The sequence below is a fragment of the Lonchura striata genome, chromosome 15, assembly GCF_050655825.1.
Source record: "Lonchura striata isolate lonStrDom1 chromosome 15, ASM5065582v1, whole genome shotgun sequence".
In the NCBI taxonomy this organism is placed as follows: Eukaryota; Metazoa; Chordata; class Aves; order Passeriformes; family Estrildidae; genus Lonchura; species Lonchura striata.
The window spans coordinates 11,702,210-11,716,074 of NC_140717.1; the positions used below are offsets into that span (position 1 = coordinate 11,702,210).

Below are 13,865 nucleotides of genomic sequence, written 5' to 3' on the forward strand. Positions count from 1 at the left end.
GCCTCACCACGTCTGGGAGAGTGCATTTGGACCAAAAAGCATGAGGAAGAGGCTTGCCAGCAAGCTCTTAGGCCAGGGGCTGCAGCTCTTTTAGAAAGACCAGAGAAGACCCTGCACTTAAAAATTTTTACCTGAAAGGACCAGAGATATCTGTGAAAGAGCAGGAGCTGGGAGAGCTGGTTCTCCATGGCTGGGCTCCTTCCCATGAAGCCCTTAACAGCCAGGAGGGACCTCCTGGGGGCTTTGGAAGGGACTTGAGAATTGCTGAGAGCTTTTAACCTTGTTTCCTGGGGAAATATCCGTACTGGGTGTGCTGGCTGGTCTGTGTCTGTGAGAGCAGGAGCCCTGTCACAGTCTGCAGGGGCTGCTGAGTTAATGTGAGGGGCAGTGGCAGGGCTGTTCATGTGCAGAGGGGTACACTGGAGCCCCTGGGTCTGCAGGCACCAGCTTTGCTAGATAGGCAGTCCCACACTTTTATTTCAGTTCCCAGAGCTGTGGAAGAAGGGCATCTGAGATCTTTTGGTGACTGGCACCCCTGCACAGGATTAGTCATCCCAGAGCTGGCACCAGGAGGGAAGGACATGCTTTGTATTGCTCTCCACACACTGTTTGCTGTACACATTTGCTTTTCCTCTTGATAACTTCTCTGTGGACTCTTGCACCAGAAGCAGCATTTACCAATGCATATTTGATCTGCTATGTGATGCTGGGATGCACAGCTGGAATACTAAGCTGTCTCCATCATCAATGGGCAGAGAGCACAGCAGGCTCTTGCAGGAGGCCCAGTTTCACAGCAGCACAAGCACTGCAGCTGCACAGCCTGTGAAATCTGTTCCCAAATGCTTTTGGGTATGCCCAGCTGTGGGAAGCCTTGGGGGGCTCTTGCTGAGTGGCTGAGGCTCCCTTAGGTCTCCATCCTCTCATCAGGAGATGGAGTTGGTGGGTGCACAGAAGCAGAGTGTCTGGCACTGATGCCCACACTGCTGCCTGCCCAGCATTGCCAGCAGGCTTGGGTACCCTTTGCAAAGAGATTTAGGAGCTCACCTCAGCTGCATTTTGGTTCTTGGCTCTTTGGAATTTGTTTTTGCTTAGTGTTTTCCTTTGAGGTCGTGTAGGCAACTCAAATGACTGCCTCTGTGTAAGGAGGAGAAGGTTTATTACAAAAAATTGAGTTTCTGGTGACAGCTGCTGTTGCCATGCTCAGTGTTGGATGGCCAGGACAAAGGGATTCTCTGTCTTGAGGTCCATCTGCTCCTACTAGGCAAAAAGTGAGGTGCTGGGCAGGTAGGGCTGTGACACTGTGGTAGTGGGGCACCCTCCAGCTCTGCTCACCTCTGGCATTTTCTCAGACATGGAACTGACTGCACTGGTTGTGGGAAATGTGTTTGTGCTCTCCCCTGAAAGGAAAAAAACCCCATATTTATTGTCTAAAAAAGAAATCCTTGGTAGACTTCCAGAATACATGTGGTTCTGTGTTACAGGGGAGGGTTAATCCTGACTTGAGGGGCAGAGGCTGGTGTCAGCCAAGCAGCACAGTACACAACATGTTAAAGTTCTAAAAGGAGGGAGAAAAGCTCCTCTACCTACAAGGTTAGGCAGGGATCAATGAATCAAAGACATAGGTATTTCATAAAGCAGGTGGCAGGAGGCAGCCCTTGGATTACTAGAAATAATGTGATATATTAGCCCTTGATTTGGCAGAGTCTGCCTTATACTAAAGAGGAGGAGAGTGTAAATTGTGATGATTTGTGTAGAGTTTCTGACATTATCTTGGCATAAAAAGGGCAATCTATATAGATAAATGCACTTGATTGAAACCGTGCATGCGAATTTTTATATGCACTTTTTTTCATGATTAGAGAGGTCTGGGATGGACATGTGGAGATCTGTATAAAATTAGGGTTTGTAACTTTCTTTGAGGAAATTATTTTGCCAATACCGAAGACCCCAGAATTACAATAAAGCATCCCAGGCTTTCTTTTTTGTTGATGCACCTTCTTTTTTGCATTAGTTGATTAATACTTTTTCCACATACAAATGCACTCTACTCTTTGTGCATTAAAAATCCTGCTTGCACATAAGCTGTTAAAGCCATCACTCCAAAATCAGCCAGCTTGAGGCTTAGGCTTTCCAGTCAAAGGGCTTTTTGTTTCCAATTTGTGGCATTGCAGGGCTCCAGGTTTTGTCTTTTCTATGTCAGAGCAGGCTGCTGGGATCTGAAGTCTTGGACCAGTCTAGGCTGGCAGGAGTTCAAGTTCATTGCTCTGACTTTGTAGGGCAGTCTTCACAAGTATCTCTGTGAAAGTCAGGTCAGTGTTGGCTTCAGTTCATCATCTTGGGATTTGAGGCTTCTGGTGCTGTGCTGAGTGTCCCCGAGCTTCTGTCTGTGACTGCACACCAGCAAATTCTGTATGTGTGTGGACACAAAACTCTTAGCACAGCATGTGCCCTGGGGACTGCTGGATCCAGAAATGGAAGGATTCTTTCATGTCAGTGCAGGTGTCTGATGGAGTTCCTTAACTCTGCTGAGGACAGATACTCCTTCAGATCTTCTGACAGCTTTGCATGGCCATGGGGAGGGGCACGGGCCAGCTCCATCTCCTAGCTCTGATGGCCCTGGGAGCCCAGCACTGCTGGGGACAGGCAGCCCTTGGCTGGGGATGGGCAGGTGGGCTCTGTGCAGGGTGCTTTGGACAGCTAATGTAACTTCCCTGGCCATAATTCTTTCTCCTCCATTATTTCATTGGCTCTAAGTGTTCCTGCTTCACATAACCCTGCAAAATCAACAGTTGAATTTAATATGACTGAGTAATTCATATGGCACAGGTACCGACAGTGGTAATTCAGCCTCTAAATTATGATCATAAATTTCCATGGCATGGCACTGCTGAGGGGGGTGATGATTTTATTGGGCAGAGCAGAGTCACTCAACTAATTAAACAGGGAAGGAGCCTTTGGCTGCTGGAGGAGCAGCACAGCCTGCACAGCAAGCATGGGGCTGGCTCGCAGCAGGGCATGGTGTGCCATCATCGTGCCAGCCTGCTCAGCCCTTCAGTCAAATTGCTGCCCTACTCTGCAGAGGTGACAGTGGTGGCTCTGTGGGCTCTGGCTGACCCTATGCCTGGGCCATGAGAGCAGCTGGCCAGCCTCAGGAGAGGGCAGGGGAATTGAGGGCAGGTATGCCTCCTGCTTGATCTGCTGTGATGCTCATCCGTGCTGACCATGAGCTCTGGACTCAGCCTCCAGTACTCTTGTTTACTGGGCTGACTGGGAAAGATCTGAATTTCTGTCTCAGGTGAGTTGGGTCTCTTACTGCTCCTAAGGAGTGTAATAAAAAGTTATTTAAACAGCTTATAATTTGCAATTGAGTCTAAAACATACCAATTGCTTCCCGTTTCTGTATTAGGAAAGATCAGCTTCAGCCAGTGTATTGTCCACTGAGCTCAGCTGTGGCCTTGTGTAGATAAAGGAATAGTGGAAGCAGTGGGCATCCCAAGCTGTCGGCATGGTCATGTGTCTTAGTGTCTGGCATGGGAGATTGAAGGACAGGGAGTGTAGAAGCAGTACAGGCTGCATGTATGGGAGATGGCTTCTTGGAGGTGGTGGTGGCACTCACACTCGTGGAGACCCTGGTCCTCCTCATCCAGAGCTGCCACTGCTGTGATGCAGCTGGCTAACCCTGCCATGGGGTTTGAGCTGAGGGGTCTGTGTGTGGCCCAAGGAGTGGGAAATGATGGGGTGCCCTGAGCAAAGGCTTTGTGGAGTCCCCAGGACCCACCAGGCAAGCAGGAGCTGCAGGGCACAGTGTGGGCTGTGCTCTCCCCTGCTCAGCCCCAGCTGTGTGACAGAGTTTGGCCAGCTCCTGCTGGTGTGCAGAGGCCCCTGCTTGCTGGCCATGGCACCAGTGCTACTGTGCAGCTGCTCTCCACCAGCCACCATGCCAGAGCCCCCTTCTTGCCTGAAAAGTACAGGTAGGCTCTAAGTTACTGAACCGTGGGAGGGGTTTATGAGCCAGACATGCAAGAATGGTCCAAAGTTAGAGAAAATGTATTTATTACAACACTTTTCATGGGCAAGTTATCATTTTGTCAAACTTTATTAGAGAAAGTAATTAATGGGCTGTAAAAGGTGCTAGTGCGTAGCCAGTAAAAGAGCTAGTCCTGTGCAAATTGGCAGTTCATAGATTGATGGTTCCTTCTTTCCCCATTTATTAATATGGAGAATGCACATGAAGTGTGTTAGATGTGTGGGCTGGTGAGCTCTGCATCTGTGCATTGGGACCGTGCTCCTGGGCCTGGTCACAGCTGCTGGGGTGCAACACCTCCAAAATCCCTGCTCCCCTCCAGCTTCAGGTGGCTCTGCAAGGTGAGCAGCAGCAGGGATGAGTAAGATTAAGCACATTGAGCCTGCTGTGGGTGAGCTGTGGCCCCTGCCCTGCACTGAGGGCCAGTGTGGCATGGCCCAGACACTTGGGCAGCAGCCACCCGCCTCTGTGCTCGGGCAGGGTCTGGCCTGGGGGATGGAGTCAGGCTGCAGCAGCTGCCACATGGGTGAGCCAGGGTGGTCTCGGTGCCAGCCCTTCCCCAGGCTGTGCTGCAGGGCTGGGGAGGTGATTTTTACTCTCTGCTCTTGGCTGAGCAGGAGCTGCTGCCTGGCCTTTCAGCTCGGGGACCTCTGTCCCCGCTGGCTGACTACTCTCCCAAAGGTCCCTTTCTCCTTGGCCTGATCTGCTCTGATCCCAGCTCTGTGTGTGGTGTCTTGTTTTCTCCTGGGGATTACGTTAATACCATCGATTGGTTTGTTTTAAATAGCGTTGGCTGCTAGGTCATTATTACTAGATGCTGATGCATAATTTATTGATAGAAATATTGGCTGCCTGGTAGAGGGGCATTGGCTTCCACCTGTTAACCCTTCACCTGCCCACATCATCTCTCATCGCTTCATAACATGCAGCTTTTTCCAGGCTGTTGAGAGTGATTTTATTTTCCACAAGCTTCCCTCTCCTTTTCCCCTTTGGAAAGGGAAAGGAGCAGGTCTGCTGTTGGCTGCCTCACAGCCAGGGAGAAAACAGTGTGGTTAAGTGGCTGGGCTGACAGCAGAGCATGTGTCGGTGGCAGCTGGCACTGGTTTGTACTGGTCTTGCACCATGCCATTGCAGGCTGCTCCCCGTGCCTCTGCTGCCTTGGTTTGGGGCACTCGTGGGTTTGCCTGCAGAGACAGGCTGGGAAAAGTGCCCTTGGGTTGTGAGCCATGGCTGGAGGCAAGTGGGATGGTGCTGCTCTCCTCCAGGGAGGGGGCTCAGCTGCTCCTGCTGCTGGGGTTGCTGCCAGCCCATATGCAGTGGGGCTGGAGCTCTGTCTCCAGCCTGGAGCTGGCAGTTTGGAGGAAACCCATTGGCACAGGTCAGGCTGCTGGCAGAGCAGAGTGCTGCATTAGGGAGCTGTTGGCCAGGCCTGGGGAGTGCCTGATGTTTAAAAGATCAGAAACATGAAACCAGAACTAGCCAGTGAAAACAAGGGATTTTTGCTCAGGCTCCACAATTGCTGCCTGCTGCTCTGCTTCTGCTATTATAGCACTTCCTGCAGTGCCAGGAGCTAATCCAGGCTTCCCTCTGTGGTGGGCTCTCAGCTGCGTGGAGCTGCTGAGCCTGCAGCCAGCGTGTCACTTGCTGGCTGAGGACCCAGGACAGACTGCTGGGTCACCTTGGTGGACAGACACACACCAGGCAGTGCCTCCATCACCACCCTGCACCCTGCAGGGAGAGCTCTGCCCTGAGCATGGCACAGCTCAGGGCCAAGCTTCTGCCTGTGCCATCACTGCCCTGGTCCCAGTGGCTCTGCAGATGTGGCATGTGACAGCCAGGGGATCTGCCCGAGTTCCTCAACAGGTTACTGAGGGGCAGGCATGTGCCTGAAACCTCATGGGGACTTGGTGTCTTCTGCCAGCATCTCACAGCCCCCAAACTCTCTCTGAGTTATGCCTTGGCTTTCAAATCAGACAAGCTGAACCTATGATGTTACTTTATATGAATTATTATTATGGGATCAAGATTTCTTTATTTCCTAAAAGCCTTTTTTTCCAGAGGCACAGCAGTGTGTGTGCTCTTGCTGTCTGCTATCCTAAGGAACTCCTACCAAACACCCCAAAGAGAAGGGCCACACAGAATTAGTAATTCAGCTGGAAAAGACCTGAGATTATTGAGTTCAACCCTGACCACCTTGTCAACTAGACCATGGCGCTCAGTGCCACATTCAAGAATTTCTTGAACATACCTGGAACTTGAACCCCTTCAAAGCAGGGAGCGAGTGCCCTGGGTGAAAGCCTGGTGTCCTTACCTCTCGTGGGTAATGGCACTCCCACATGGTGCATGTCCCTCAGAAACAGGACTGTGTCTCTGCTTTGCACAGGCAGTGTTCTTGTGGAACTTCTGTGCAAGAGATTTCCTGAACCCTCCTAAGCACAGGTTGGGGGGTGCTGAGCTGCTGACTCTTTCTTCTTGGTCCCGAAACTGTCCGTGAGCCCAAGCGCCGTCCTGCACTGCCCCTGGTGTGGTGAAAGCCCTGGAGCAGATGCCCCTGTCCTGGCAGGAACCAGGAACTGCTGTACAGCGTGGTGATTCCTGCCCTGGTCTGTGGAGACGAGGACATGAGTGGCCACATTTTGTGCAGGCCACGGTCAAGTCTTTCATCCTGGCTTTGTTTGCAGTGCTGACATTCACACAGATTCTAATTTCTGCCGCCAGCGTGGCAAAAGTCTTGCAGGCACCTCTCCAAGCACGTCCTTGGTCTTGCCTCATCTTGTGTGGATCAATAGGCTGCTCGGGGTGTGCTGCTCACTGTAGCCTTGCTGCTGTCGCTGGGGACCCACCCATGCCCACCCTCTGCAGTGGAAGGAAGGCAACCAGATGTTCCTCATGGGCTCAGGAGACAGGAACATGGAAACAAAGCCTGGCCATTGTTCACGTCTCGTACTGCTGGTGTGCTCTGCTGGGCCAAGGAATGCTGCTAAAGCACAGCATGATGAAGGGCCTTGCAGCACTATTGTGCTGGGACTTCACTAACCAGGCCCAGAGAAATCCTGCTGTGGGCTCAGCAGGAAATGGATGGACATCCTCCACACCACCAGACCTTGGCTTTTGACTGGGATGTGCATGTTAATGAGATGCAAGGGTATCACAGCCCAGGTCTGAGTGTCTTCCAAGTTTCTTCTGAAGACCCTTAGCAGCCTGTGCCAAGAGAATGCTCCAAGGAAGGCTGTATTCATCTGTCTGGTGCTCCCAGCCAGAAGAACGGAAGGAGGATATGAAAATGAATAATTATTTTTAAAAGTTATCCAGATGCACTTGCTGACCTTTCTTTTGTGCACCCTGAACTGGTTTCCATCTTCCTTGCTGTAGTTTCTCAACATCTTGGAGAAAATGAATTTTCAAAGGATGAGGGGAGGAGAAAGCAGTGAAGTCAGATGCTAATTTCACAACATGTGAAATGTCTTGTTTAACTGACAGAGCACCAGCCTGTTTCTCTCAGTGTTTTTTGCCCATGGTGGTGAAGCTTTTCAGGGCAGCAATGGGGAGCAGCTACAGGGGCAGAGCTGGGCATTATCCTGCTCCCAGGCACTGTTCCTGGCTGCAGCATGCTGAGATCCTGGCTTCACTGCCTGTTTATGAAAGAAAAATGTTTGCCTTTTCTTTTTTTATTTTTTTTTTCCCTCCAAATTGTTCCTGTTCCCCAGGAAAATGGATTTTAAGCCCTTCCCAGGTTTTTAATGAGTAGGTTTGTTAGTGCTGGTTCAGACTGCTGTCCTTCCCCCTGCAGAGGGGAGCAGTGCTGGCCTGGAGCTGTGCTCTGGGGTGGGAGCAGCACTGTTGGGGAGGGGTCTTTGGTTGGGTAAGCTGCTTGTGGGATGACCTCCCCATCCTCCCTGGAGCTGAGGGAAGGCACAGAAGCAGGAGCAGCTCTGCACAGCTCCTGCAGGCACCTGGCAGGCTTCAGTGTGTCTGGGCTGGGGGGATTGTCCAGAGAGAGCAGCAGGACTTTGTGCTCCTGTAGAGGACTGTTCTAGGCTGGGGGTTGCTGCAAATGACTGTCCCACCCTTTGTGTCCCTGAGTGGCTTTCTTCAGAGATGGCACTTGAGGGAGTGAACTTTTTGTCTGTCCCCACTTCAGCCTCCAGCCAGCTTTCCAGCTCCGTGTCAGGCACGGGACTCCTTTAGCACACAGTGTTCATTCGCAGTGAAGCCTCTGGCAGCTGTTTTCCTTGGATGCATTCCCTAGATCAAGAGTCAGCACATGTTCACTACGAGACCTATTTGGTAAATGGGCTGAGAACAGAGATAATCTTAGACTAGTTTGGTTTGCTGAGGAGCACTGACACAGCTCAGTTTGTGCTTGAATGCTAATTTGGAGCTGAAGTCTGTGTTGGGTTCAGTCGTGCAGCTCCTGATCACATCATTTTCATGTGAACATGGATGTGCACATATCTGGTAGATTGCTTGTTGTCTGTGAGGATGTTGTACCATAGATAGGAGAAATGGAAGAAATTCAGTCATTCATAAAAATGAATAAATGAATCTTTGTTTAATGTGTACTCCAAGATTGTTTTACCTACATCTTGCTTATTTGTCCTAGAGAGACCTTTGTGTCCATCTCCCCTGGGGCCTCTTGACCTTTTCCCAAAGCCTGTTGTTATCAAGAGCTTTGGATCTTCTGAATGCATTCCCTGTGTAAAAGGTACTGGGGAGTCAGTTTATCCTCTGTCCTGTACAGGTGTCCCCTTTATCCAAAGCCATTCCATGCTGGAATATTGCAGCTGAGTTGTTTGGGATGCTTTCACCAGCAGCTGTTTAAATCACTATCAACAGAATTCTGTTTTGCCTTGCTCAGAAGATCACATTAGGTGATTTAACCTGATATTCTGGGTTTAGCAGGCAGATCAGTGGCTGTTAAAATGCAAAATCATATACCACTGATAATCTATCACCAGCAGTGAATCCCAGGTAATTGTGACTTAGTCAACGGATCAAGTCAGGTGCAGTGCACGGGTGCTGGAGCACAGGTCCTGGACAGATCCTGCTCCTTTCCAGAACTTTCAGAGGGCACTGCTTGATGTGTTTCTGACTGTGATGGAGGTGGTGTTACCCAAACTGAGGTTTGGGACCTGGCCCTTGGTGTGAAGCAGAGTACCGATACTGTCCCAAAGGCCCTTCTTTCTTGTGCTTTTCTGATATAAATTCATTATTGTCAGAGCACTGCAGCTGCCAGTTAAATCAATTAAGGCAAATCCCCTGTATCTTAAGGAAGAGCTGAGTGTGAAGTGGGGGAGAAGGGGAGGTTCTGTGCAGGATCTTGACTCCCAAGCCCAGGCCTTGTGCTGGCTGGGTTGCTCAGGCTGGCAATGCCACAGGGCACTCCCCAAGCCTTTGGCATCTGGAAACAGCTGCACACTGCCAGGCACGGTTCTAAAGCTCCATGCAGGAGTCACTCAGGGAAAATCCAGCTTACAAAAAGGAAAAGGATCTGTGCCTAAACACCCACGCAGTGCTTTGTGCCTTCACCCCCTGTGCTAGTGGGGGATTGGGCATCCCATGTATGCCTGGCTCAGCCCTGTGCTGCCTGGGATTTGTGGGTGCTAATAGCAGCAATCCAGTGCTCCTGTGCTAGCAGAGATACAGCATGAAGGCATGCTGTCCTTGCCGTGTGCTATTCGGAGGGAAGAATAATCCATAAATCAAGATATTACAAGGCTATTTAGTGATTCTTCTACTGTTATACACGTGTCAACAACAAATAAAAGAAGCACTTGATGGCGTTAGTCCATGTGCCAGGAAATCCTCCTGGTTCTGTTCCTTACCTAAGGAAGGGGGACCTAAGGCTATTTGGCTGAGCAGGCTGTGATGCGATGCTCCTGCACAGGCAGCGTGTTCTTCCTGAGCTCTGCCAAGAATTTGCTTGTCACAGAGATGTGTAATGTGATTGCAGTGGAAAATACATGCAAATGTTTACCCGCCTCTTTCTTTTTTTTTTTTTTTTTTTTTTCTTCTAGAGGGGAAGAGATCTTGATTAAACAGTAATTGAGAGTGTTTTGGACAACGTGAGGCAGTCTTTCTCCCAGGTGCTTAATAAGTGCCAAGACTGTTGAGTGAAGTGTTTATTTAGCATGGTAATAGGAGGTGGGTTTTGCCAGGCTCACCAGAACCCAGGCTATTGTATGTGCAGCCCTGTGAGCTGCGGGCTCTGTCCCATGGAAGAAAAGCCTCCTCTGCCTGCTGCCCCTGTGTGTGGGACAAAGCTCTCCCTCCTCGTGGAGGTGTCAAGGTGAGCCCAAAGCTCCTGGGGGCTGGGCTGTGTCCCTGGAATGATGAGTCTGTCCCTTGTCACCTTTGTGGGTGGGGGACATACAGGGAGCTGCCTGTAGTGGGCTTCCCTAAATCCTGTCCAGCACTGCACGGAGCAGCCTCTTCCTTGCCTCCTGCTCCTCCCGCAGACTTTTCCCACTGCCATGAGCTTTACCTCTGTCCCTGACACACAGCAAGAGATGCTGCTAGAACTGATACCAGACACAGGTTTCCTGCAGCATTTGGGGTTAAAGGGTGGAGGAAGCATCCTGCCTTGTGTTGCTGGTATTTTTTTCAAAGATGCTGTTTGCATTGATAGATTTTTGGATGATGCTCTAGGAAAAAAAAAAAAAAAAAAAAAAAAGAAAAAAAAAATCAATGTCCCAGTGATTGTACCAGGAAGGGCAGTCGATTGGTGAAAAAGCTGCAGCAGGCATATTGGGAAATGGATTTTTCTGCCCTCCAGACATTAACTTGGAATTCTTTGAAATGAGGAGAAAACAGTGTGTGTCAGAAATGAAAAATTAAGGAGGTTAATGTGATGCCTTTTCCACTTTTAATTTCTTTGAGAGAGTCCTTGCTGGAGCTGTGCTCTGCCTTGCCCGTGGCAGGACTGCTGGGCTCTCCCTGCCATGCCACCACAGGCTGGCAGCGGGGCCAGCAAGGCTGTGCCCTCGTGGGTGTGCAAGGCCATTGTTGCTGGGTGTGTAAGAGCAGGCAGGGGACACGTCATGGCTAAGTGCACTCCGAGTGTTGCAATAACTGGATCTCCGTGGAGATCAGCTGTGGGACTCGAGCCATTTGCTCCACAGAGTTGGTGAGCAATAAACTGGGGTCTCTCTAAGGGAAAGGGCAGTGAAGTGTTTCCTGTGCCTGAGCTGCTGCCAGTTTTTCCCTAAGGACACGTGCTGCTGCATGCATGTGTGTGCACATGTGCTCCCTGGTACCTTCTCCTGTGCTGGCAGCTCTGTTGCCCATGGCACAGCACGGAGCCAGCCAGAGCTCCCATCAGGGCTCTCGGAGGGGAAAGCTGAGCAGGAGATTTCATGCAGTTTTTTTTTCTGCTTTGGGTAATTGTCTGTGCTTCAGCCTTTCTAAACAAAATGCCTCTTTCTTCCCTCTAGGGACCACTTTCCCAGTCCCTTGGGTGGTCTTTTTATGCGGGTTTTTATCCACTCTGTGGTAGGCTATAGGCAGCTCTCCAGAGAGCCGGAAAAACCTCTGCTCGCCTTACTCGATTGCAGAGGAGAAAAATGAACTCCCAGGGACTCGGTTTTGGGAAATTAAAAAGCAAGATGAACATTAGAAAAGGACGTAAATTACAGGAGGTTTTCTTTCCCCCTGAGCTGCAGGGAGGCCAATCTCCCTGTGCCCCCAGGGCTGGCTGGGATGAGCCCCCCTCTCCCTGCACTGCAGCAGCGTGCTCAGCCCGGGGGATGCAGACATGCTCTCACTGCAGAACCAGTGCCTGTGGCTTGCTCTGCCTCCATGCAGGGCACTTCCCACTTCCCAGCATGCTGGAGTTTTCCTTGGGATTGTGGCTGGTATCACAAACCAAAAGGATCTATTGGTTTCCTCCTCACGAGAGGTGTGAAGGGACAGCAGTGTTTGATGGCTGTGCATGACCAAAGCAGATAGAGGACCAAAGTTACACTGTGGAGAAGCCGCAGTGGGCTTTGCAAGCACATTTTGGATACAGCAAGTGATGTGCTAGTGAAGCCCTGTCTTGCAAAAAAGGCAGAATAAACCTCTAAAGAGGCTGAAAGGGGGAGAAAGTGGCATGAAAGAACTTCTGTGCAAGGCAGGCTAGAAGAGCAGGCTGTCCCTGTGGGAAAGGAGTGCTGGGTTGGTCCTTGGGCGTGCTGGCCAGCCATGTGCAGTCGTGTGTGGAAGGCAAAGGTTTGTTAGAAAACAATTAATTGCTTTCTTTGAGGGCAGGAACTAGGGGTATGTAATGAAGTTAGCCAGCAGTTTTGAAGTGGAATACCTTTTATATCATGGTGTTCAGATATGTCCCTGAAGTTAATGGTTATGGATTGTTGTAGAAGCCAAGGCAAAAATGGATTCAAAAGGGACACAGGTGAGCTCAGGGGACAAATTCTGTTTAGTCATTGGGAATGAGGATTTAATATTTGGCTCAGTCAGTCCCTAGATAGGTAATATGAGGATGGAGGGTGTCTTCCTGTCCTAGGGAAGGGAATAATCTCCAATTTTTTGTATTTCTTCCCTAAACCTTGGGATGGTTGAGGCCAGCCCTGGCTGAACAACCATGCCTTGCCCACAGGAGAAGGCTCCAGCATGAGAGTGCAGCCATGCTGGGGACCATGGCCTGCTCCTGCTGGGAACAGCTGGAGGTTGGCAAGGACACACTACAAGAGTGGATCTTTCCTCTCTTCACCCAAGTTGGCTGAGCCATGTGGGTGTAGGCCAGGGCAGGATTTGGCACATTAAGTTTATATGATGGTTCTAATGAAGAGCAGGCATGTGTTTCCTCACCTCCACTGTCATTATTTATTGTGGAACTGGAAGGCAGAGACAGTGGCTACTGCACTTGTTTCCATCTGCATGAAAGTTTATCATTCGATTCATTTCTCTGTTTTAGCTCTGCGGAAGTGAAGGAGAAAATCACCAAAGTTAACTGTGAGGTAGCGGGGAACAGCGAAGGACATATGGGTATGTAAGGGAAGCAGATGGCCTATCTGACTAAACCACATCATATAAGTTTATGAGTCAGGCAGGTGCTCTTTCCTGCTGTTTTATAGTGATGTCTTAAGGATTTCCCTTTTGATATACGAGGGCAAATCGTCAGCCGAGCCCTTCTCTATCAGAGGCTAATCCAAAAGTAAATCACTCTAAAGCAGCAGGAGAGAGGTCTTGCAAGGCACCCACTACAGAGATATTCTTTTGTTATAAATCATCAGTTGTGTTCTTAAGGGATTATGCTGGAAAAAGCAAACAATATAAAAAGGTCAAATACAAATAGTAAAAATGAAATAGTTTGTTGCCTTATTCTGTCTGCTCACAGAGGAGATACTGCTTGGCCAGGAGAAAAGATGGCTCTTCAATCCCAGGGGAGTGTGGCTGGGGCTGGGTGGAAATAGATAGCAAGGGATGGTCTGGGTGTGCCCATCTGGACCTGGGGGGATTTGTTCCCTGGCATCCATGGGAGCCCCCTGAGCTGTGCAGCCCACCTCAGGCACTGGTGGTGGGGAGGGGGAGCAGCCCTTCACAGCCACTGCCTTGCTTGATTCTGCTGACAGGCCTGGGCTTACTTCTGCTGGGAGTGTACAGGTGTGAGGCACGTGGGGATAGCTGTGGGTCCCCTTGAGGCATGGCTGGAGCAAGGTGAGAGGTTTCACTGAGACATCTGTGCCTGGACTGAGCTCAGCACGACCTGGCTAATGCGTGGTGCTGTCTCATTGCTGCTTGGGCTGCTGCTGGGGAAAGCCCTCTCACCATGTATCTGGCTGTGTGATCACCCTGGGCGTTAAACTGCTTTGCTGCACCTCCTGGTGTAGTATCAAAACTTGAG

General features: G+C 50.3%; 1 protein-coding gene across 3 annotated transcripts in view; it reads left to right on the forward strand.

Annotated features, from left to right (window-relative positions):
• The first annotated feature begins 5,788 nt into the window (after positions 1-5,788).
• LOC146766014 (uncharacterized) overlaps positions 5,789-13,865 on the forward strand; it is a 28,175-nt gene continuing 20,098 nt past the window's right edge. For 2 of the 3 annotated variants that reach the window (XR_014958670.1, XM_085593177.1), the window contains exons 1-2: positions 5,789-11,150; positions 12,936-13,006. Coding sequence is in view for 1 of the 3 variants with exons in the window: in XM_085593177.1 (XP_085449303.1) it covers positions 10,966-11,150; positions 12,936-13,006 (256 nt within the window). In the remaining 2 variants the exon portion in view is untranslated. Of the gene's footprint in view, positions 13,007-13,865 lie in introns of all 3 variants that reach the window. The other variant, XR_014958668.1, reaches the window with a different exon arrangement.